Here is a 24956-nt window from a genome sequence, read left to right as displayed (position 1 = left end):
TGAGGCAGGCTGCCTGAGGCAGGGTGTGTGTATGGGGGGCGGGGGAGGGAGCCAGGGGGTCTGATGGGAATCTCGCACAAGGAACAGGGGGGAGAATGGGGAGATTTTTATGTGGCCAGGACTGGCTGCCTCACTCAGCTCTGATTACTGATGAGTCTGACTCCTGGGCCCAGACGCAGCCACTGGACAGGCTCCACAGGGGACGCATGGGAGCAATGGGTGGGGGAGGGGGAGGCTTCACAGATGGGGACAAGCCTGGGGGCAGCTGGGTGTTGGGGCCTGAGCTGGCATAGACAGGACAACGAGTGACCATCACCTCCCTCAAGGCCTAGGGAGGGTGTGATGGGAAAGAGGAAGCTTTGTGCGGGTGGGTGTCTCAAAGAGGAAGGGGGCGGGCTGATGTGGTATCAGAAGAAACCGGTCTCTGGATGGGTTTCTAGCCACGTGGAGGGCAGGAAGGATTTTGGCCACACCACCATCTACCCGCCTGACCGCCTTGGTCTGCCTCCTTGAGGCATGTGCCACCTCCGCCGCGTGTCCACACACATAAACAAGCATGCCTGTGCCCACCCCCACTCTCCAAACCCTGGAGAAGGGGACCGGAACCGCTCCGGAGCCCTAGCCTAGGAGCTTCCTCCTGGCCTGCCGCCCTTGACCCTCTCATGCACAGCGGACACAGCACACCCCCAGTGAGAAGCAGCAGCCCCTCCTCCCACCCCTTGGGGACCATTTTGTTTTCACTGATCCCCTCAGGGGTGCTTCCTCCCCAACCCCAAGTGCCAGGCAGCACCCTGCCCACCCACCCGCCTGCCTTAAGGCTGTCCCATAGGGGCTGTTCAGGTCCCAGTTTAGGCTCTGACCCCCACCCTCCCACCCTGGGCCCCAGACTTCCCATCTCTTAGTCTTCCATTTCAGTCATCTTCCTGCCCCCAGACCTGGCTCTCCCTCTCCCGTGTTCCCCAGCCCCTCCTCCCCTGCACCCACAATGGGCTCAGCACCAGACACCCAAGTAAACCATGCATGGATGGATTTGGGGTCTAGGACCTTGGGGAACCACATCCAGAGCAAGTCTGGGGTCTATGCTCTACTCTACCCCAAAAGCTCCCGGACAGTCTCCTGTGCCCCAACTCAGAGCCCCAGAGTAGACTAATCCCTCCCCAAGAGCCTGAGTCCTCAATGCATCACACACATGACACACTACAGTACCCCGCCCTGAGGGCCAGGGAATACACACACACACACACACACACACACACACACACACACACACACACACACGACAGGTCAACAAGAGTTATGGAGCCACGCCCAGGAGATGGAAACAGCTGTAAATTCCAGAGCAGCCAGAAACTCTGAGCCACCAGGGAGGGGCTGGGGTCGGGGAGGGGAGAGAGCAGAGGAGGGCAGGAGTGGGAACCCCGGCCTTCGGCTCTGACCTGCAGGTGGAATGGGGAAGCAGGGTGTCCATGTGGCAGGAACCTGGAGTGACAGTCTAGGGCAGTGGTCGGCAAACTCATTAGTCAACAGAGCCAAATATCCACAGGACAATGATTGAAATTTCTCTTGAGAGCCAAATTTTTTAAACTTAAACTTCTTCTAACGCCACTTCTTCAGAATAGACTCGCCCGGGCCGTAGTATTTTGTGGAAGAGCCACACTCAAGGGGCCAAAGAGCCGCATGTGGCTCGCGAGCCACAGTTTGCTGACCACGGGTATGGGGGCTGGGACCACACGAAAGGTAGCCGGAACTCCCCTGCTGCTTTCCCACGGTACGAGGCCTGGCCTGCATGCCGGGGTCTCCCAGCGAGCGGGCCCTGGCCCCACAGCACAGCGACCTACCAACCCCACACAGCTCTGGCTGCTCTTGGTGATGGAGGTTGGCGCCTCAGGCCTCTTGCCTGGGCTTCTCGTCCCCCGGCAAGAAAAGGTGATGACCACAGAGGTTCCCCAGTGGGGTCCTCTTTCCTCAACCACACCCTCAAGTCTTGAGAGGTGCATGGTGGGGGAGGGGACAGAACAAGCCAACTGCACATCATCCATCTCCCCAGCCCTCTGTGCTCACCCCTCTCTCCAAAACCCTCACAGGAGGGTTGGGGCAACTAGAGCAGGTGCAACCAGAAAATCCCATCAGGTCTCTGGGGCTAGAGGCAAAAGAAATACCCACAAACCCTCGACTGGGGCAGGGGTGGGGGTGGAGGGGCAGGACCTCCTCTGCTGACTCTGAGCCTGCTCCGAGTCATCTGGGCTGAGCGGAGGGAGCGTGAGAATGAATTGTGATCTTTTCCTCTGGAAGCTTGGCCGAGTGCACAGAACTGTCCCTCCCCTGAGCACACCTGCTCCAGAACGGAGTCCGGCCTCACTCGGTATCCACCCCAGCCCCACCTCCGTGCCTTGGGGAGGCTGGGTCACCCACAGGATCCGGGTCCTCAAGCCTCAGAACACCAGGGGATCCACGCAAGCCCGAGAGTCTGATGTCACCAGTCTGGGCAGGGGCCTGGGCAATGCGTGTTGTGTCAAGGCCCAGGGGGCTCAGTGGACTCTTATCACATGCAGGTAGCATGAGATTGCAAACACAATGGCCTGAGGTGAGGCTGTCCTCTTGGGGTTGGGGCAGAAGCTTCATTCCATTAAAAGGAAAGAGTGGAGCAGGAGTCCAGAAACTTGTGTATTCTCTGGCTCAGCTTCTCTCTGGACAACCTCTTGAATCTCTGGGCCTCCGTTTCTTTCTTTCTTTTTTTCTATTATTGTTAATCCTCACCCGAGGATATTTTTCCATTGATTTTTAGAGAGAGTAGAAGGGAGGGGGAGAGACAGAGAGAGAGAGAAACATTGATGTGAGAGAGACACATCGATTGGTTGCCTCCCGCACACACCCCAACAGGGGCGGGGGATGGAGCCTGCAATCGGGCCTCGGTTTCTTTATCCAGAGATTGGGCTGTCATTCTCTCCCCGCTCACAGGGCTGGTCTCTGTGAAATAGCCAAGCAGCAGCCTGAGTTCCCACACCCACAGGACATGGGAAAGAGAGCAGGGCTCTGTCCCCCACTTCTGCTTTTCTGGCTTTGGGTTTTGATTGCGCGCCCTTGGCTCTGGACTCTGCCTGAGCCTTTGGGTGGCTTCATGGGGCTGCCTGCTTAGCCTGCTCCTGGGGTGGAGCCCCTCCTGGCTCACAGTCCCTGTGCTCTGCGTAAGGCTGGGAGCTCTCCGGCTGCTAAGCTAGGTGGAGTCACAAATGGTTTGTCAAGGAAGTTGTCAAGCAAAGGCTGTGGCTAAGTCAGTCTCAGGGGGTGGAAAGATGTGGTGGTGGTGGTCACCTGCCCACCCCCTCAGACGTATCTGAACTTGTAGCCACCATTCCTTCTCCCTCCCCTAATGGGAGCTCAGGGTCCTCCTGCCCCGCCAACCCAATGCCCAGCCAACCTCATTGCCTCTCACTTGCTCAAAAGCTGCCTCACCTCAAATCTCCAACCCTTCCACCTTTGTCCCTTTGGCATTGCAGCAAATTCAAGGTCTCTCCATCTTTTTTTAATTTTATTTTATTGATTTTTTTTAGAGAGGGAGGAAGGAAGAGGGATAGAGAGATAGAAACATTGATGAGAGAGGAACATCATCATTCGGCTGCCTCCTGCACATGCCCCACAAGGGATCGAGCCCACAACCTGGGCAAATGCTCTGACTGGGAATTGAACCAGTGGCCTTTCGGTTCCTGGCTTGACGCTCAACCCCTTGAGCTAAACCGGCCAGGCAAGGTCTCTCCATCTTGAAAAGAGAAAGAATGCCTTTGGACCCAACTTTCCCTTCCTCTTTTTCAAAGCCAAGTTCTTGAAGTGGTGTGTGTGCCCCACTGTCTCGCCGTCCACTCACTCAACACCCAGCCCACTGCCCAGGCCTCCCACAACTTCCCTGAGGACAAATTTGGTCCTTGTCTGGTCTTACTCTCCCTGGTACTTAGTCCTTACAATCCTCTCCCTCCCGTACTGCCTCGGACATGGCCTCTCGGTCAGCTTTCTCTTCCTCTATCTGCTGCTTCTCAGCTCTTGGGCCCACGCTCGTCGTCCTCTGCCATCTCCCCGGTGCTTTGGTGTCTCATCTTTGCTTCTCACTCCACTGTCCTGGGAAAGCTCAACTGACCTCATTAGGTTAACAACTCACAACTGCGTCCCCAGGTTCAGCAATCCAACCTGGATGTCCCCAACACACTGAAAAGCTGCCTGCCTCAGCCTGAGTGCGTCTCCACCCGTCTCGAGCTCCCCATCTCGGCATCACCTCTGTTGCCCAAACAGAGATCTAGAATCATCCTTGATTCCTGCTTCCCCTGGATGATCTGTCCCTAAGCCCAGGTGACCTGGCCTGCCTAAGCCTCTCAGACCTACCGCCCTGAGGTATCACAGGGGTCAGAGGAACACGGGGGCACCCGCCACAGGGAAGCCAACATTCCAGCTTAAAATAGACATTCTGTAGGGCAACCGGTCTGGTCTCTTTCACAAGTCCCTGTCAGGGCAGAAGGAAAGGGACGGGGTTGTCAAGAGAGACTTATGAGACAATCAAATGCAAGGGATGGCCCTTGACTGGATCCTGGTTCAAACCAAGTGGCTGGGAGGGACTTGCTTTAGCTAAGGGGGGACACTTAACTATGGCCTGGATCTTAAACAGTAATTGTTAAATCTAGGTAATATGTATAGATGTATTCATTTTAATATTCCTTTTGCTCTTTTGTATGTCTGAAAATTTTCATAATAAAAAGTAAGGGGAAAAAAACCCTTAAAAATTCTTCTTACTCTTCCACACCCTAAGTGTTACTACTCTACGAGGTATTCATTATTCTTTATCTGGAGACAGACTGGCCCTTCCAGTTCTCCCTTCCTCCAATCTAACATAGACAAAGGAATTTCTCTCCCTTTAAGATGCAGCTCTGGGGCCCTAGGGTTCTGGGAACACGGCAGCTTAAACACGCCCTGTTTCTCCTCTTCTCCAACTGCTACGCTCTACTGCCTGAGCCAAGCAGGGGCTGGGGCAGCTGGTGGGCAGGACTGGCTAGCACAGGTCAGAGTGTCTGAGACCTGGGAAACTCCAGGGCAGACTGGGCCCCCCATGAGACTTTAGGGTGAAGGCAGAGTAACCCTTGTACCAGACCCCCAGGAGCTGATGGGGAGCCAAGCACTCTTTGCCTTTGCCCAGCCTGCGTGGCTCAGTGGTTGAGCGTTGACCTATGAACCAGGAGGTAATGGTTTGATTCCCAGTCAGGGCACATGCCCAGGTTGTGGGCTCGATTCCCAGTGTGGGGCGTGCAGGAGGCAGCCTATCAATGATTCTCATCAATGATGTTTCTATCTCTCTCTCCCTCTCCCTTCCTCTCTGAAATCAATAAAAATATATTTAAGAAGCAAACAAAAAAGCCCCCACTCTCTGCCCTTAAGGCTGGGAGCACAGGGAGGTGGGGACAGGCAGAATTCCTGCTGGTATCTTGGACTGCAGGGGCCAGCAGAACCCTCACTCCTAGAGACCACCACCCATTCTCCTCTTTAGGCCCCTCACCAGGTAGGTGCTCCAACAGCTCGACCCCAGTCCTGGAGAGCAAACACACATAAAATCCACTCCTCTGACAGCCCAGTGGCTGGAGAAAAGGGACAAAAGACCACCAAACCAGCCACTGCTCTCAGACCCCATTAAGGCTGGGGCCCAGGACGTGCTAAAGATGCCTCGCTAATCATGGTGGAAAGAGGAACTTGTTGATCAGAGGTGATGGGGGCAACTGGGTGGCCATCCAGAAAAAAATAATTAAAGGTGGGTCTACATCTCACTCTTTTCACTCAGATATTACCCACCCCCACCACCAAAGGATCAAAGATTTAGATTTGATAAGTGAAACCATAGAAATACTCAGAGGGAAACATGAGCAAAATTCTGTATTTTAAAAAGGCCTCTGTGCCCTGGCCGGTATTCTTAGTGGTTAGAGCGTTGTCCTGTGCACCAAATGGTCAAGGGTTCGATTCCTGGTCAAGGGCATATACCTGAGTTGCAGGTTCAATCCCCAGCCTCGGTTGGGGTGCATGCAGGAGGCAACCAAGCAATGTGTCTCTCACATCAATGTGTTTTTTCCCCCTCTCTCTCTCCTCTCCCTCCCGTTCACTCTCTCTAAAAATCATTGGGGGGGGGGGGGCAGGGAATATCCTCAGGTGAGGATTAACAGCAACAAAAAAAGGCCTTCATGATAAAATGAGTGATTTACATATTTCTTATATAAATGTATTTTAAGAAAACTAGTGTTGCTAAAAATACCATTGGCAAAGTAGAGAGGCAAACTTGGAGGGTTGATTACAACTCATGTCAGAGATAAAGGGCTATATTCCCTAATATAGAAAAACTTCCTCAAAATCAATAAGGAAAAGACCAAGAACTCAATAGAAAAATGGGCAAAAGATATGAACAGATCATTTGCAGAAAACAACAACGATCCTTAAATATATGAAAATGCATATTCAAACTACCTTAAGATAATATGTTATAGCATTGTTCGTCATAGGCAAAGATTGGACACAAACCAAGTTTCATCAACAGTGGTCCTGCTAAATGAATTGTGATACATCCTGACAATGAAAAACCACAAGGCTAGAAGGAAGGAGCCGGATACTCTCTATATACAATCTCCAAGATAACATTGTTATACCAAAAAGGCAAGAAATAAACAAGATGTAGGACCATGCGTACTGCCTACTACCTTTACTTTTTATTTATTTTTATTGATTTCAGAGAGGAAGGGAGAGGGAGAGAGAGATAGAAATATCAATGATGAGAGAGATATTTTTACTCTCCTTTACCACTGGGGATCAAGCCAACAAGCCAGGCATGTGCCCTTGACCGGAATCGAACACAGGACCCTTCAGTCCACAGGCTGACGCTCTATCCATTGACCCAAACCAGCTAGGGCTGCCTACTACCTTTGTGTAGGCAGACAGAAAATTAAGCAAGCAATTGTATATTCATACTAGTTTATATTTGTATAAAGAACATCTGGGCCTGACTGGCATGGCTTAGCGGTTGAACCTTGACCTAGGAACCAGGAAGTCATGGTTGGGGCACATGCCTGGGTTGCAGGCTCGATCCCCAGTGTGGGGTGTGCAGGAGGCAGCTGATCAATGATTCTCTCTCATCGTTGATGTTTCTATCTTTCTCTCCCTTCCCCTTCCTCTCCGAAATAAAAAATAAAAAAAAGGAAAAGGAAAAAGAAAACCTGGGCATAGAGAAAGAATTAATAAAAGTGGTGATGCTGGAGCTGATGGAGAACAGGGCATGGAAGCAGGGGAGTGTGTGAGAGTTTTTATTATATACTTTAAAATATTGCTTTGATTTTTAAAAACTATGTATGTACATTACTTGGTTTAAAAAAAAATGAGGCTATCACTAAGAGAGAGAAGCTGGAAAATACAATTACAACTTGAACAAAAAACAAGAACGCACAAGGAGATTCAAGTAAAGCGCCAAAGGAAAAAATAAAAAGGCCTACTCTAGAACTTAAAATACGTCACACACTACCGATTGAAGAAGAAACTGGGCACTCTTGAGACTCAAATCTGTGGCCTGGAAGGTTATGCAGAAAAATACCTTAAGCCTCAGGGCAGAAGTACAGGGAGACAGAAAAAGAGGGAAAAGATAAGAAACTGGGAGGATCCAGTCTGGAGAACGAACATGCAAATAAAAGAAAAAGTAAAAGAAACAATAATCATGCAACAAATAGATTTCTCTAAGCTGGAAAAAGGCCCGAGTCTACAGGCTGACAGGCTTTTGTGAGTTCCAGATGGAAGTGCTGAGAATAGGAATCCCCATGGCTGCACATTCTATAGAATGCGCCTGGTTAGGAACCCCAGGGAAAAGCAGAAGCCACAGATGAATTGGAAAGTGTAGGAGGACAACAGATGAATAGGAGGAGAAAAGGGGAATCAATAGCAACCTGATTGGACAACAAAAGAAAACCGCAAGGTAAAATAAACCATAATAAAATCAAGTGCAGTCCTTCAGCTATTAAACTAAATGTGAACAGATTGAGTTACACCATTAAAAGGCATAGTTAGCTTGGGTTTAAAAATATAGTCATATGATAGCTATATACAAGAAATACGCTTTTAAAAAATGTGATAATGGTTGGAAATAAAAGGATACTAAAGATACCAGCAAATGCAAAAAAAAAAAAAAAAAAAAAAAAGAACTGAAATAAAAAGAAAGATTGGCCACCATATTAATAACAGAAAGGTGGAATTTCAGGTTAATGATACAAAATAATGATACAAAGGCACAATTTGTGATAACAGAATAGTCAAAATTTGTATGCTCCCAATAACACTGTAGTTAAATATAAAAAGCAAAAACTATTAAAAGTACAAGAAGAACTCTATAGAGAAAAGTTGAATGGGAGATTTAATAAACCTCTATCAGAATTAGAATAAAGGATAAAAAATAAGAAGTACACAAAGGAAATGCCAATTTGAATAATATAATCAATAAACTAGATTTGAAACATATGGAACCTTAATTAGAAAATATCATTAACTTGGTCACAAAGAAATCCATAAATAAATTTAAGAGGGGGATTTCATAAATCTAAAAAAACAACAACCAAAAACACAAGGGCTTTCCTAGTAAAATATGAAATAATCAAAATTACTTGGAGAACTAGTGGGAAATTTGCAAAGACCAATTCTTATTGATGAGAAGAAAAAGTCAGCCAGGTCCAGAGGGTTTCACAGAGGAGGCTGGATTCCCCTCTGACATCCATTTCCTGGCCACGAGGTGATCCTGGGCTTCCCTCTGGTGGGGGAGCAGGGTGGTGGTGGCTCCTCCAAAGTGCTCTCCACCCCAGTACCTTATAGGCGCAGTCACCACACTAGATCATGACTATCAGTTTGCTTGGCAATGCTTCCTCCTGGACAGTAAGCTACCTAGGACAGGGACCATGCCTTATTTTTCACTGCCTCCCAGCGCACAGTACAGCACTTGCCATTTACTGAATCAATGAATACAGAACAGTGACAAATTACAGCACCATTGTCAGCACACCAGCATGTCCCTATGTCTATAAAATTCCCAACACACAGGAAAGCAGAATGGAGGGAAAGAAACCAAAATGCTAACAGTCATTAGATTGACATTTCCCCCAATTAGCCAAATATTTGTCATAGGGTTAAACTATTTTTGTAGGGGGAACAGTAATTTATACATTCAGACAAGGTGGAGAGTCATCAGGTTGTGTAGAAGACGAAGGATGATGCTGAGAGCATCTGGAGGCAGGCCCCTTCTGGCACCTCTGCTTCCTCTCTTGGGCTCAAGTCCAGCCAGCCCCCAGGACAGACATTGATGTCTAGACAGACCCCAGCCCCGTTCACCTGTATGCCTCACGGTGGACCGCCCCCACCAGATCCCTGGCCTGAACAGAGGGGCCTGCAGGCCTGTTTGCCTAGGCAGCAGCTCTGGAAATCCCCTCGACACCACAATCCTTTCACAATTTGGAAACAGAGTCTCCGGATTTAAGCAAGAGCCCCTATGGCCCTGGGACCCCGCCTTGGTAGAGCCCCATTTCCCTCTACAGTACACCAACCAACATCAACTATCTCCTCACTCCCCAACACTCTAGCGTGGAACCCTGACCACATTCTGATCATCAGAAACCCCAGTCATGATGATGGATTTTCCATGCCCAGGACCTGGCACTCAGGGCTGACATTCAGTCCCGATTTCCCGGCTCCTCCCACTGCTGGACACAGATCCAGGAAGGGCAGAGAAAATAGGTCTAGAGAGAGGCCAGCTGCTGGGGCTCAAGAAGGAAGTGGGAAGACAGGTGATCCAGGGGCTGAAGGGAACCAGAGACTGGGAGGTGAAGAGGCCCAGGCTGGGGGAGAGAGCCCAGGGGGCAGAGGGGCTGTCACCAGCCTACATACAGGGTGAGGGGTGGTTCCTTTCAGCCTGTGAGCTGTGGGTGGGGAGGGCTTTTCGGGTCAGGAATGTGGGAGAAGGAAGGGACAGAGCTCCCCAACAACCTGCTCTTTCACAAGCCAGGACGCAGCATGGGCAGCGGGGATCCTGGGTCAGCCTGGGGCTGCTGGTGAGTCATGAGGGTAAAAGGTCAGGTCAAGTGTGAACAAACCAGTTGGGCCACCCAGGTCAACGGCCCTTGCCAGAGGATAGGGAGAGCTGTTGAGAGGAGGGAGTACAGACAAGGGGACTCCCTGGACCCTCCTCTTGGCTCAGCGCCCTGCTCTTACCAGCCTCCCTTTCCTAAAGGCTGCCTGGCTGGCCCCCAAGGGGGGCCCAAAGGGATCTGTCCAAGGCCAGTTTCTTCGTGTCCATCATAGCTGCCTGGGCTGCCCTTGGAGTTTGCTCTGAGGAGTGGGTGCTAGCCTGGATCCCGAGAGGAGGGCAGGGCACCTCGCAGCCGTCGGTCACTGGGTGGGCTTTCGCAGGGTGCAGGGGAAGACGGGTGGGAACCGGGAGGCAGGGGAGAGAGTGGGAAAACTGCCCTCCGCCCCAGCGCCCAACTCCATTCGGAGCTGAAGGGTCACTCACAGTTCCTGGCAGAGGAGGGAGAAACCAGGGCCCCGGGGCTTCTTCCAGTCCAGGCCGCCTACTCAGGTGAGGTGCCTCCTGGGCTGTTTGCATAAGAAGCCTAAGAGGCCAGGGCTGTAACTCTTTCCTCCCTGTGGCCAATGCCCAGGCAGCAGGGGCGGGCTAGGCCAGATGGCCAGCCTGGGCGGGGATGGTGACCTCACCCTGAAATCCCTGAGTCAGAAGGCCCCCTGGCCCAGGGGTGGGCCCCAAGCCACAGAGGAGGAGTCTTAGGTCCCTTCCTCCCCAGACTTCCCTGGGCTCCTGGAGCACCTCAGGGGTGAGCGGGTAGAGTGCTCCAGCTTGCCTCCCCTGCCCTCCATCTCTCCCCCCTCAGAAGCAGGTGCTTCACCCTCTCCCGGTTCCTCTCATTTTCCTACTACGCCCTCAGCTGCAGAAACCAGGGGAGGGTTTAGGATTCATGCCTCCTTCCCTGCTGCCCGTGTCCACGACGGGGCTGGGCACGTACAGGGCACTCCCTCTTTGCCTTCGGCTTGTACTATCCTTGCTGAGGGGAACAGGGTGGCCAGGCCCGAAGGCCGCGCAGCTGAGACTGAGCCTGGTGGCCAGAGTGGGGTTTGGGGTCAGGAGGCCCGGAGCGGACCTGAATGCTGCCACCTCCTGGCTGTGTGCCTTCCAGCCAGTCACTGAAACTCTCTGAACTTCTCTTTGTACTCGGGGCAGATGGAGGTACCTTTGCCTGCCTTCTGAGCTGCTGGGAGGGTGAGCCTTTGAATGAGAGCCCACGGGACCATGTTGTATCCTACCAGGCTTTGTGTCCCCAGTGGCCAGCATGGGGGCCAGCAGACACCAGGTGCTAGCTGAGTGACTGGTGAGTGACAAGGCTGTAAAATGCTGTGGAGTGTAGAGACTCCTCTCAGCTGGGAAGGGGGGTGGTCCCTGCCTCTGCCAACTGCCCTGCCCTCCACACCACCCCCTTCCCAGTGGTCCATCGACTGGATACTGTTTCCCACCCTCTTCAATGACTCCATGTCATCTCCATCTTCACATCCTTGCCCCTCCTCCCTCTTAGCACTGGGGCCCTGCCTCACATCCTTTCTCCTGGGGACCCCATCTAATCAACTACACCCTCACCATCCGCAGCCTCCCCCTCTCCCAGCTCCTGCCCATTCACTTAGGTTCGGGGAAGTCTCCACCCTTGACCTACACCTGCATCTGGCCACACAGCGTCTCTCCCTCCCCTGCCAAGCTTCTGAGAGTTGTCTACACGCTCCGTCTGTATCCTCCCCTTCGTTCCTCTGACCCTCTGGCTTCTTCCTGATAAGGTGGCCACTGACGTCTGGTGGCTACTTCCGATGAATGTTTAATGGCCTTTATCTAACTTCCCCTTTCCTCTGGCCACTTCTCCTCAGCTTTGAGCCAACACTCCCCTGCGTTTCCTCCTTATTCCTTGATGGTTTCTTCCTCTCAGGCTCTTCTCTCTTCCCTTTGTCTGTCACCCAGACATGGTAGCCCCAGGGCTGTCTCAGCACTCCTGTCCCCATGTCCACACTCTCTCCACACCCATGGCTCCAACATCACATGGTGAACACCTTCCCCCCGGGGCAGCAGACCGCCCCTAGCCAACTGCCTCCTGGGCCCAGCCCGGCGGGGCCAAAGTGGTTCAGCCTCATTCCTCCACTCCTCTCCTCCCTATCACCCCCTCCCACCCCCAGCGTGCCAACTGTGATTTCCCCCGCCCCTCAGCCCATGGGCTACCGAGTCCTGCTGAGTCTCCTGTCATCATGGAGTGTCCAGGAGACCATGAAGGTCCTCCTCCATTCTCAAAGCCCCTGCCACAGGGGTCTCTTCTCAAACCCACTCCCTTTTCTTCTGAGAGCCTTCCAGGGCTGCAGGATAAAGCCCCGATTCCTGGTGAGAGCACTCCCCACTCCTCACCCCAGCCCCCATTCCTGAGGCCAGCTGCACAGAGTGGGGTGGGGCCTTGCATGTCTCACCTCCACCTCTGCCCAGGCACCTGAGAGTGGCTGGATCACAGACATCCTGTGCCATGCTGGACTGGGCCTCTGTCCCCTCCTGACATCCTCCTGCCCCCGATGCTGGGCCCCGGGCCGGGCTGTGCCTCCCTCACCTGTGGGTCTGAAGGCTCACTGCTGGTTGGCAGGTTCCGTCCACACATGCTTAGCGAGTGAGTAAACGGAGGGAAGGGCAGCACCTGCTCCTCCATCTCTTCCCAGAAGAAAACAGGCAGGCTCACCTTTCAGGAAATTCCTTCTCTAAATGCTGCCTCGCACAACTAAGAGCAGAGGGCATTTCCTTTCCAGGGGGGAACCCACGCCCCACCCCTGGAGTGTGTGGGGGATGGGGCGTCAGGGAGACCCACAGCTGACACTGGAAGAAAGCAGGGTCACAGAGAGCATGGTTTACAGCCATCTCACAAGGAGGAAACAGAACCAGAGATGCTAAGCAACTTGCTGAGGTCACACAGTGAATTAGGGCCGGAAGTGGGGCCGGGCAGAGTCTCTTTGCCAATAACCGGGTCTCTGGCTCATGCCCAGTACCTCCCCAGCAGGCACCACCACCACCCTCTCCAATATACCACTGCCACTGCTGGGAGCCTGGGGCGGAAGGGCAAAGATGCCACTCCGTAGTGACTGTGGCTGCCGGGGTAATTTCTCAGGAGGAACCCGAATATAGGGTCTTCCCCCCCCCCCCCCCCCCGCTCCTTCCACCCTGGTCCAGAGCTCTGTGGTGGTTTCCCTGGGCGGACCTGCAGAGCCCGGGCTCATGGGAAAGGAGCTGCAGCTCCTCGTCCCTAGTCAATACACTGCACACGCTCTGGGCCAGGCTCTGTGCGGGACGCGGGGGTGCAGAGGGCAAGGCAGTCCTCCACCTCCAGGGGCACACCTCAGAGGGACAGGCAGATACCCCACTATCACCAACACACAGAAATGTTGAGGCTCAGGAGTGCGCCGCTAGGAGTGTGCCTAGGAAACGGAGGGGCGCCGGGAGACGACGCGCTGGCATCCAGCCATCTATCCCACAGAAACTGGCTGGCAGGCAAGGGCGCCACGCACCAGGATCCCTCCGCTCCCCCACCGTATCCCCCTGCATCCCACCAGCGGGCAGGGTCCGTTCCCTACCCGCTGGGTGCTGTTCTGCACCCTGGCCACAAGGGGGCGGGCTGCCCCCTGCAGAAACCGGAGCGTTGGCGGCGCAGACCGGGAGGAAAGGATACTAAGGGGGACCGTAGCCAGTCTTTGGCGGACTGCCTACTACGTGCCAGGCGCGTCCAAGCCTCACCTCGTTGAAAGCTGTCAACAACCTTAATCCCTAGGCATTGTTCTACATTACACACGATAACACTGTGGCTGGAGGATGACTGGGGGGGGGGGGGGGGGCGGTGACTCAGCAGAATCAAAATCGGGTCTCTGTGGTCAAATCCTGAGCTCTCTGCGCTGTAACCACATGGGGTGGAAGAAATACCCAGCAGCTTGCTTATGCGGACGGTGCGCCTTCCTGTGGGCATCCCAGACTCAGTCCTGGGACTTGGCAGGGATCAATGTTTATTGAAATTACACCAACTACAAAGAAACTATAGCCTCATAAGTTTCAAGGGTCATCCAGCCATCTCCCTCCCCCCCTCCCCCGCCCTTCTTTGGGCTGAGAGACAAACTGAGACCCCCAGAGGAAGCGAACTGACCATCATTCACAGCTGGTGGCCGATGTCTGTGCATTCCCCTCCACTCCCCTCCCTGAAAAGTTCCTGAGTTCAAGAAGTCATGCCGTGGGCAGATTTCTGAGGATGTAAGAGTTTTTAAAACGTGCTCTGTTTTCGATTTCCCAAATTAACATAACTAGAATCTGAAGCGAAAAAGAAAGAAAAAGCCACTATGACTGGACTTCTTTCTGAAACAAACCCATTTAAAAAAAAAAAAAAAAAAGAAAAAGAGGGAACTAGCCGAAACCGGTTTGGCTCAGTGGATAGAGCGTCGGCCTGCGGACTGAAGGGTCCGGGGTTCGATTCCGGTCAGGGGCATGTACCTTGGTTGCGGGCACATCCTCAGTGGGAGGTGTGCAGGAGGCAGCTGATCGATGTTTCTCTCTCATCGATGTTTCTAGCTCTCTATCCCTCTCCTTTCCTCTCTGTAAAATATCAATAAAATATATTTAAAAAAAAAAAGAGGGAACTGAAATGTTGGAAGCAGCCAAAAAGGGAAGCAGCCTCCTGACTTTCCTATCCATTATCTTGTCTGACACACCCCACCCCCAGCTCTTGTGAGAAGGGCCAGCAGGTAGAGCCGGCGCAGGTGCACATCCCCCTATTTCATGCCAGATGCGTGTCTGAGTGGTTCGGTTTCAGAATGACAATGCGGCGCACACACCTGATGCCATAGGTGGTGTAACGCTCCCAGCGAGGCCTGGGCCAGCACCCTGTAATCAAGTTCATTGGTAGCAAAACCTGAATATTCACATTAAATGTGATGAATAAAGACCACCAACGGCCTCACATGGGTTCAAGTCAAATTTTGCCATCTTTTTTTTTTTTTTTTTTTACGAAAAACCTTTGGGCTCCAAGAAGCTTTGGCATTTTGGCAGATAAGAGATTGTGAGCCTGAACCCCTTGTTTCACGGTAGAGGAAAGCGAGGCTCGGTGTGAGGGAGCTTCGTCCAAAGCCGGCGGACACTGCTGCTTCCTGTTGAGCCCAACGCTAAGTCAAGTGGGTCTCCTCGGTGGGTGCAGCCCCCCGTCCCGCCTCCGGCTCCCCGCAACATACCTGCTCCGGGCGCTCCTCCCGCGGTGGTCCGCGCACGTCCTCGATGGTCTCGTACATGTTCTCGGAGTCGCTGCGCGCCAGGGGCCGCGGGCACACCCAGGAGCCCGCCACGCTGCAGGCCTTGAAGCTGCCCGCGCTCCCGAGGAGGCCGGCAGGGGGCGCGGCGGCGGCACGCGCCAGGTCGTCCAGGGACTGTGCAGGCCTTACCCGCGCCGCGGGCCGCGTGTACAGGCAGGCGGGCTGGCCTGGTGTCAGGCTGCTGCGATGTGCCCGGGCGCCGCGCAGCGCGGGGCCGCACAGAGAGCCTACCCGGCCTCGGGGCTCGGCGGGCACGCCCTCGGGGCCCGCGGGCACCGGTGCGCTCACGAAGCGGTAGTCGTAGGCAAGCGGTTCCGGGACTGCGGGGCCAGGATGGGGCGAGGGCGGCGGCGGCGGGGCGGCGGCAGGGTCCCCGATCGCTGGCAGCTCGCGCACGTACTGCGCGGGCAAGTAGAAGGGGCGTCCGTCTGGCTCGCTCCGCACATGCCACCAGTGCTCGGTGCTGCGTCGTAGCAGCCGATAGCGCTCGTTGGGCTGGATGGCGACTTGGCTCCCGTCCTTGCCAGTGTACTGGAAAGGGTGCTCCACCAGCACGTACACATCCCCCTCGACGTCCGCCGCCATCGTGGCCGCGGCCTTTCCCTGTGGGCAGCAAGGAGGAGGGGCACGGAGGTCAGAGCCACGGAGACCAGAGGCAGCCGCACGAGTGCTTCGCTCCTCAGGTGCGTTCTGGCCTCAGTTTCCCTCTCTCTAAAACGGGGGACTTGTATAGCATAATCTCTGAAATTCTCATTCTTACACCCAGAGACGGAATTACGGCAACCCTTCATTCAGTCCCTTGGTGGAGGATTGTGGGTAATGCTGGTTCAACTTTATGGCCAGGAAAGCCTTGGTTCAAAGAGATAGAGATAGGGCAAAACAAACAAATAAAACACACACACACACACACACACACACACACACACACACACACACAGAGAGAGAGAGAGAGAGAGAGAGAGAGAGAGAGAGAGAGAGAGAGAGAGAGGCGATTTTCAACCTTTTGCATCTCATGGCACCCATACATTAATAACTAAAATTCTGCGGCACACCCAACATCTGGAAAAAAAGTATAATTTTGATTTATTCACAACGGACGGCTATTGTGTTGGCTGTCTGTTGTCATTCTTTCATTTGACAATCCGAGGGAGAGAGGTCGGTGCCTTTGACTAGTCAGATGTTGCATGTTTAAAAAATTCTTTTGGCCCCTCAGTGTGCTGCAGCACACGGATGAAAACTGCTGACATAGGGTGATTGCCCGAGATCAGGCCGACACCACAATTTGCCTAAAAGTTGAGTGGGCCTCAGTTTCCCTTTCTGTGAGGTGGGAAAAACAACCCATTCCCTACCCCGCCCCCCCCTGCCGCCTCCAGCGCTGAGAGAATGCGAGTCCACAGCGCCCCTTCCTGGCCGCGGGCCGCTCAACCCACGGAGTGTCCCTGCTTCACTTAGTTCAAGAGCCTTGGCAGAGGGGCCAGACTCCCAAGGCCGGGAAACCGGTTCTCTCGGTTTTTCTTTTCTTCCCCAGCGGCTTTGCCGCAGACGTGAACCCGGAGCCTGGCCCGCCCAAACCGGCCCTCGCCGCCTCTGCTCTCCGGCTCCCACCTCCACCTCCGGAGAAAGGGTGGGCCCTCGCGCCGGTCTACCTGCCCCGAGATCTCTACGTACAGTGGCCCCCAGGGAATGCGCGTGTCCGTGACTACTCCGGCCTTGCCTCCAGGGGCGCCGGAGCGAGCACCACAGCCCCCAGCCTCTCCATGCTGGCTCGGCCTGGCCTCAGAGCCTAACTCTCAATCTGCCCGTGTCCCTCCATCAAAGCCAGAGTCGGCGGCCTCCTTCGGAAGGGGCTGGTTCCTGCAAGCCTTTTACACCGACCACACCTCCTGCCCCACAAAGGTGGCGGGGGACCAGCAGCTGGGAGCTCGGCTGCTCGCTGAGGCGGAGGGACCGGGGGACAGGGTCCCGCGGAGGGGCGCATAACGCTCCTCCTTGACTTTGTCAAGCTTTCCTCGCTGGGGAAACTGAGTCACTACGTGCACTGGGCCTGGGAGGCGGGATCAGCCAGCTGCCCCGAGCTAAGCCAACAAGCCGCAGGGAGGACACCTTCTCCCCACTTCCCCGCCTTCGCGGCGCACTCACGTTGGCAGGGCGCGTCTTCGGGAGCCCATGGGCTGGATGGGCTGAGCCTGCGGATGGATGCAGGTTAGGCGCCTGCCATCTCGTCGTCGGGCCGGGACTCAAAGGCTAGGCTGGAGAGATTTCTGGTAGCAGGAGCTGGCAAGGGGAACAAAAAGGGAGAGGGGCGCTCTGGCGGGCTGTCCCCAAACCCCAAACAAAGCAGCTTTGTCTGGGAGGGGGCGAGGGGGAGCCTGAATGGGCCCGCGAAGACATTGGAAGCTGGTCCCGGTGCAGGAGAAACCATGAGACGGGGGGGGGGGGGGGGGGAGCGGGGGGGGAGGAGGGGCGGGGACTGTTGGTGTCCCTGTTGGGAACCCGGCTCCGAGTGACGGGGCGCTGGGCGCTGGGCGCTGGGCGCTGGCGGGTCGCAAGCAGAGCCTCTGGAAGGTAGAGTCCCGCCCCTGCCCCCCACCCCCACCCCCACCCTCCATCCCCGGGATCTGCTGACCACGAGCCTCTGCGTCCCAGGGACTACTCTGGCTTGTTGTTTGCCCGGGGCATTCTCAACTCGAGCGAGGCCACTTGCACTCGAATCACCAACCACGAGCCCTTTGCAGCCGGATGGCTGGCACTCCGCGCTCTGGGCCCACCCCCGCCCCTCCCAGCCTCTTTCCCGGAGCTGCCCAGCCGGGCCTGGGAAAACTCGGAGCGGGCTTCGCAACAGGGACGCTCCCAGGAGCGCAGAGTGTGGGATGGGCGAGGATGGCACCCGGGCCTCGGCTCCTTGACCTTGGGGGAGCGAAAAGGAAGGGAGGAATGCGGGGAGCGGGGAGAGGGGAGGATCCCTGGAGCGCGAGGACGGACCGGTCGCCAGGAGGTGCCCTGCGACGCGAATCACAGCGGCACCAACGCCCCGGTCGGCGCTGGGGCCCTGGACCTGGGCCCCTCCTATCCCCGGACTGAGGGCGCCCTTCTCCCCCCTCCCTCCCGTCCTCCGCAAGGAGGGGGCCGTCCTGCGCGACATCCTCCCGGCCCGTGCAGCTCCAGTCCCTACGCGATAGGAAGAGGAGCCGGCGCGCGGTGCTCCCGGGTGAGGACCCGCACCTGCGGCACCCAACCCCCCATCCCCACCCCCGGCTCAGCACCCCCGCCCAGTCTGGCCCGGCTTTAGCACCTCGGGGTGTCCACTCGCTAGCCCGGCCTCCACTTGTCCCGGCAGGGAGCGCGTGGGCTCGGCGTCCGGCGCTCGCTCTCCTCCACCGCCCAGCTCCCGCGCTGCCGGGTTTCCTGTTCAACAATATAGCGAGGGAGGCACCAGCCGAGCGCACCCGGCAGAACTTCCTCCCGGGCTGGGGCAGGGCAGCGGCGGCGAGAGACAATCCCCGGTGTCCTGGCTTCCTGTCCCCTCTGGGCCGAGCCAGCGCCCTAGGAACAGAGGCGCCACCCCCTCCCCCAGCACTTCCCGGGATCCGGGGCCACACCTGGCTGTCTCCCGGGAGGTGGAGGCAGCAAGACCAGGACAGGAGGACGAGGGGGTAGGGGGTCTCCTCACCAACTTCTGGCTAGATTTCCCTTCCAACTACTTGGTTCTCATCTTCTCCTGGATCCTTGTTGGGGAGGAGGGCCACCCTCCAATCTGTCTCCAGGGTAAGATCAGAGCAACTTCCTGGGGCTGGGCTCAAGATCCTCACCTTATCTCTGCGTCTGCTTCCTGTGAGCTGGGGACACCAACACCTACTTCACAGGATTGTTGAGATTAAATGAGATGCACTAAGGACGATGTTGTTATCACATTATTATTATGAAACACACAGTATATTAGCTATGATTAATCCTACTTTTAGAAAAATACATTTTTATTGATTTCAGAGAGGAAGGGAGAGGGAGAGACAGAAACATCAATGATGAGAGAATCATTGATCAGCTGACTCCTGCTGGCCCCCTACCGGGGATGGAGCCTGCAACCCGGGCATGTGACCTATGTCCATGCTCAACCACTGAGCCACGCTGGCCAGGCCTGACTACTTTTATAATGAGCCTCTTTGGGGTTGGAATGAAGTCTCCAAATCTCCCATCCTCCTTTATTTTTTTTTAAATACATTTTTATTGATTTTTTACAGAGAGGAAGGGAGAGGGATAGAGAGTTAGAAACATCGATGAGAGAGAAACATCAATCAGCTGCCTCCCGCACACCTCCTACTGGGGATGTGCCCGCAACCAAGGTACATGCCCTTGACCGGAATCAAACCCAGGACCCTTCAGTCTGCAGGCCGACGCTCTATCCACTGAGCCAAACCAGTCAGGGCCCATCCTCCTTTAGATGGTGGTGGTGGGTGTGGGGGGCAAGAGTCCTCAGAGGCACTTTGCTCAGGACAAAGGCACTGAGTCCAAAGGCAGGGCAGGTCACTTGCCCCAGGTGGGCCTGCCTCCTCTCCCCTCCCCCCCCCTCGCCCCAGCCCTCAAACCAGGTTCCTCTTGTCTTCCTGGAGCCCTCCACCACCTACTGCCCCTGGAGGGAGGTGAGCTTGAAGGAAGCTGGCTCATGGGATGGGCAGGGGTGCTCCCTCGTGGGCTGAAAGGACAGGAAACTGCAGACCTAAATGTCTTCTCCACCCCCTTTTCCTACAACCTGATTTCCCTGAAAATGAGCGCTTCCTTCTTCTGTCCTTACAGTGGTGGGCTTCAGAGGAAGGTCTGCAGCCAAGAAGCAGCCAATGTGAGCCCCCAAACCATGAGGGCTGAATCAGGGGCCCTGCCGAGCCTGTCCTTCCTGAGCCCCTTCACTCAATCCAGTGGGAAACGTAGGCCTGAGGTTTCACATGTTCCAGGGCGGGGATCTGTGCTTTGGCATTTAAGGCACAGGAAAGAAGCCATGGTGGTGGGATTTCAGGCATCAGCTTCAGTTGCTGCATGTGAGTAAACCTCGCAAAGGCCCTGAAATCCAACCCCACGGGGTCCCTGCCTCCTCAGATTGGCAAGGGTGGGGTATATACTGAACCTGTTACTGCCCTCTCTCCTCCATGCCCACTGCTGGCACACAAGTCTCCTGCTTGCAAATGTTTACCATTCCCCCCATCCTCTTCTCTCGGGTGCCTAGGGACTAACAGGAGAGTGGAGGCCCAATCAGACTGGCAATGGTTGGCCCATGGTCTCCCCCAATCAGCCACAGCATTAGGATTCAGAAGCCGGACCAGAGATTAGAAATATCAGGTCTTTACTGCAAAATCATTCAAACAACACACAGCAGCAGTTCCTTCAGTACATTGCAAAGCACGTCTCAGGACCAGGGCCCCATACTGCAAAGTTTATTGCATAAAGTGACACTTTAAAAATAGTGTGGACACTACTGGGGCTCACATCAGCTTTCCACTGGAGGTGAGGAGGTGTAACTCAGCTCATCTGAAAGCATCAGCGGCTTTTGGGGGTGGGGAGAGCCTCAGCTTTAATGCTACCAACCTCTGGGAGCGCAGGGGTGGAGCGGACTGAAGTGAGCGCCTCCAGGGTCTCACTCCTGCCACCTCCTAGGGCGCCTCGTGGAATATAGAATCTACTCTCAGGGCCAGGCCAGGGCCACACTGCTCATCCCAGGCTGGGCTCCTGCCCACGCAGGGATCGGGGCAGCTGGGGCTCCGATCAGGCTGTGCTTGCATAAATGCTCTGTGAGGGGTGGGATGCGGATGAGGATCCATTTCTGGTTCTGGAGGCTTTGGTGTGCCGGGCACAGGTGTACACCATCTTGCGAGAAGGGACAGAGAGGCTGTGTGGCAGCCCCGCCCCCACCTGCCTAGCACCTCCTCTGTTCTATTGCACAATTTATCCAGCTCCACAGGGCTAGACTGGTGACTCAGCAGCCAAACCACCCCAAGGGAGAAGTGGGAGTAGGCTCATCTCCTGACAGGACAGGTGGACCTTCACATGAGGCCCCCAATCTCAAGCTGAGTACAGAGATGACCAGAGGGCCCCAGGGCTGAGGGGGGCTTGCTGGATTCAGGAGGGAGGGGAGGATGCAGCAGAGAAATCACACCCAGATTCCTCCATACCCCAAGGGTCTAAATATAATTTGAAAACAATGCCAACACCCCTTCAAAAGGCAATGGTGTTTCAATGAAATTTCCCAGTCTCCAGCTGCGCCCCTCCTTGGGCCAGTCCAGCAAAGCTGTGTGAATGCATGGCTTTGTGAGCGGAGGTGAAGCCCTTCCATGGACCTTCCCCCGCTGGCCCCCGCACATCTCAGCAGCAGGGCTGGCACGCTTCGTGAAGGACGGGTCACTGTTCCACAGTGTGTGCCAAGGCCGGCCCCCTCTCTGTGAGCCCAGACTACCTGTCCCAGCAGGGGTCAGTCAGGCAGGGGTGGGACCCCTGAGAGTGTCCCAGGGTAGGGTAGGAGTAAGGAGGGCATGGGGCTGAGGGGTGGGCCTTTCCCTGGCCCAAGGAAGATGCAAAGTGCTGACAGTGCTGGTTTGGAGTCATTCCCCTTCTCCTGCAGGGACCAGAATCCAGGCTACAGAAGAGCCGGGGGGCTCGAACACAGAGAAAGATGGGCTTTTCAGGTGGGGAGCATGGGGCAGGGAGTAAAGAGAGGGAGAGGAAGAAGGTGGCGTCAGGACCGACCCCGCCTGGCCCCATGGGCGGTTTGGCACATTGCACTTGAGCTGTTGGCAAGTGTCTGGGGAGGGTGAAGGAAAGGCAGCTGACGGGCTCTGTCCCAGGAATGCCCAGGTGCCCGCCTGTCTGCAGACCAGGCCTGGGCAGTACCTGCACATTTGCTCGTGGTGAGAGTGCCTGGATTTCTTGGGTGACTTGTATAGGGTTAAGAATAAAAAAATATTTTCTATTGAAATAGGAAGGGGAAAACCCACCTTAAAAAACTAGACCTTTTAATCAGGAATGTGGATTTGAAAATGCGCCCCAAGTCTTATTTCCACAGTGTGTGAACAGCCCTGATGGGGGTGTCATGTCAGTGAGGTGAGCTGGAACCTGGTGAGTGCAAAGTCCCCCCACCCCAGCACCCCGGACAGGGGGCGTCTGCTGGTGTCCCACCTCCTGGAGCAGATGAGGGGGGCACCAATCATCAAGGGCTCCCTCTGGAACGCTCATGCTCTGGTCACATCTGAGTCTTCTGACGAGGGAGACAGCTGTGACACCTTGAGAGAGTGGCCGGGGCTGATAGCAAACCCAGCTGCATGGCTGAGCTGAACCCTCACCCTGAGGCCTTTGAGGGGGGTCAGGAGATTGGGTTAGGTGAGAGCATTCTGTTCGTGGTACTTGCGCCGGCGGGCACAGCGGGGGCAGCCCTTCACCACGGCCTGGCAGCTCTGGTGGAAGACGGTCTTGCATTCGCCACACCTGGGAGAAAGAGGCAAGTGCTATGTGCAAATGGGCTGGAGGCCTCCCCTGGGGCCTGAGGCTGGCCCGTGTTCCTGACCAGAGCCCACAGTCGGGCTGTGCTCCACCCACAACCCCAGGCCCGCAGGCACCACTTCTCCATCCAGGGAGAAGAGAGTCTTGCAGCGATGCATACCCAAGGTCATGTGATGCATGCTGACCATCTATTTCATTTTTTATAAATGCTGCTGAGACTCTCTAATGACTTCTTGCCTACGGTTAAGATACTCTGCAGTTGAAAACACTCAGCCCAGGTCTGTTCAGGGGCTGAATCTGGGCCAGGGAACACGTACTGAAAATGAATGAATGCTCCCACCAGTTCAGATTTCCACTCCCACGTTTTGGAAGGAAGGTTTGGTGGATGCATTTGTCCATTTAGGGGCTTCTGATAATGAGCGAGTGATAACTGGGAATAAGAACAACCATGACAGGGGCAGAGGTCACCCACCAGCTGCCCATTTTGTGCTGGGCCTTGTCCAACAGTCCAGGGCAATAACTCATTCAGTCCCTCCTCAACCCATTCATAGCTGACAAAACTGAGACCCCGGAAGAGAGCCAAGAGCATTCTGTGAGGGCTTGTGTTGTCCCCTGAGCAGGATTGGGGCTGGCCATGACTGCCCAGGGCGTCAGCTGCTCTAAACAACCTCACCAACCCGAGGCACTGGCGCAGAGGGGATGTTAAGTGTGTTCCCACTCAAGGACGCAGGGCCTGCCACCCTGAAATGCTGGGGAAGGGGAGGGGTGGGGCATCTGGCTGGGTGTCCTGCATACCTGACAGTGGTGTCAAACTCAAAGGGGAAGATGATGTCATGGTGGTGGCAGATCTGGCAGATGAAGCCACGCTGGGTGCACAGGTCACAGTGGTAGACATGCTGGGAGGCAAACTCGATCAGGGCCTTGAGGAATCCTTCATACACTCCCTCCGAGATCTGTAGGGGCAGATGCAGGCCGCCAGGCATTTTAGGGAGCTGTGCCGAGGCCAAGGCCATCTGCAAAACGTGGCCTATTGGTGGCACCCCGCCTGAAGAACTCCCCCTACCCCCGGCTGGTGTGGCTCTGTGGTTGAGCACAAACCCATGCACCAAGAGGTCCCTGGTTCGATTCCTGGTTGGGGTACATGCCCGGGTTTCAGGCTGGATCCCCAGTGGGGGGTGGGCGGGAGGCAGCCGATCGATGTTTCTCTCTCATCGATCTTCCTATCTCTCCCTCCCTATCTCTCTCTCTCAAAAAAAAAAAAAGCATCCCCAAATCAGGCTGAGCAGTATAGGCATCAGCCCCTGTGCAGCTGGGGATCATGGGACTGATAGACGAGGCCCAAATCCTTTCCTTGAGCAAAGGAATGCCTCAAACTCTCGCCCTGTGATCCTGGGCTTTGCTGTAGTGCCTGCTTATTCCAGGGGCACTGCGGGCTCACTCACTGCCCCAGGAAGCAAGGGATGGCAGGACGCCATTCCAAGGTCCTGAAACGCTGCAGACCTCTGTTTTGTCTCAGTGAACTCAGCAACACCACCCCACCCCCCTTTCTGATTTTTCCAGGAATGGAGTCCCTCTGGAGAGGTCTGGGGAGGGGGGCAACTTTCTCACCTGCTGGAGGTCAGCGACACTGTACTTGTGGGGAGACTCCAAGAGATAATTCCTGTGGTTAAGCCTTCAAAGAAAACACAAAAGGTCCCTTAGAAGGGTTTCCAAGCCCCAGCCAGCCTGTGTTTGTTGTCGTCCCCTGAGCCGGGCTAACCAGGCACAGACTCCTCCCACTTGGGCTGGGTGGTGTCCAGGAGCACAGCCAGCCAGCCGGGCCGGAACCCGGCCTGCCTTCCAGTGACTGACTAACATTGGCAGGTTACTTAACCTCCCTGAGCCTCACGTTTCCTCACCTGAGAAATGGAGCTGTTTTGAGGATTAAATAATTTACTTAAAGCTTTTGGCAAAGTGCCTAGCACAGTGGTCAGCAAACTCATTAGTCAACAGAGCGGCAAACTGCGGCTCACGAGCGCTGCGGTTTGCCGACCACTGGCCTAGCACATCGTAAACAATGAATAATTACC

General features: G+C 55.2%; 2 protein-coding genes and 1 long non-coding RNA gene across 4 annotated transcripts in view; 1 reads left to right on the top strand and 2 right to left on the bottom strand.

Moving 5' to 3' along the window:
- The window catches only part of ARHGAP27 (Rho GTPase activating protein 27), a 30653-nt gene extending 11801 nt beyond the window's left edge, over positions 1 to 18852 (bottom strand). The window contains exons 1-3 of the mRNA XM_080679275.1: positions 18701 to 18852; positions 17548 to 17682; positions 15331 to 16011 (exon numbers count right to left, since the gene is read on the bottom strand). Of these exons, the coding sequence (XP_080535401.1) occupies positions 15331 to 15993 (663 nt within the window). The 5' untranslated portion in view covers positions 15994 to 16011; positions 17548 to 17682; positions 18701 to 18852. The remainder of the gene's footprint in view (positions 1 to 15330; positions 16012 to 17547; positions 17683 to 18700) is intronic.
- On the top strand, positions 17893 to 19302 carry LOC308253642. The gene is made up of 3 exons (XR_013961145.1): positions 17893 to 17973; positions 18528 to 18616; positions 18746 to 19302. It is a non-coding gene; the product is annotated as an uncharacterized lncRNA (long non-coding RNA).
- Positions 19303 to 20721: 1419 nt separating this feature from the next.
- PLEKHM1 (pleckstrin homology and RUN domain containing M1) overlaps positions 20722 to 24956 on the bottom strand; it is a 51625-nt gene continuing 47390 nt past the window's right edge. For both annotated transcript variants that reach the window (XM_080679478.1, XM_080679479.1), the window contains 3 exons: positions 24496 to 24559; positions 23683 to 23840; positions 20722 to 22872 (listed from right to left, as the gene is read on the bottom strand). In XM_080679478.1, coding sequence (XP_080535604.1) covers positions 22764 to 22872; positions 23683 to 23840; positions 24496 to 24559 — 331 coding nt within the window. In that variant the 3' untranslated portion in view covers positions 20722 to 22763. The remainder of the gene's footprint in view (positions 22873 to 23682; positions 23841 to 24495; positions 24560 to 24956) is intronic.

Source organism: Plecotus auritus (genome assembly GCF_963455305.1).
Source record: "Plecotus auritus genome assembly, chromosome: 7".
Lineage (NCBI taxonomy): Eukaryota > Metazoa > Chordata > Mammalia > Chiroptera > Vespertilionidae > Plecotus > Plecotus auritus.
Note: the sequence above shows the minus strand (reverse complement) of the source record. Positions and strands in the feature narration are given on the sequence as shown.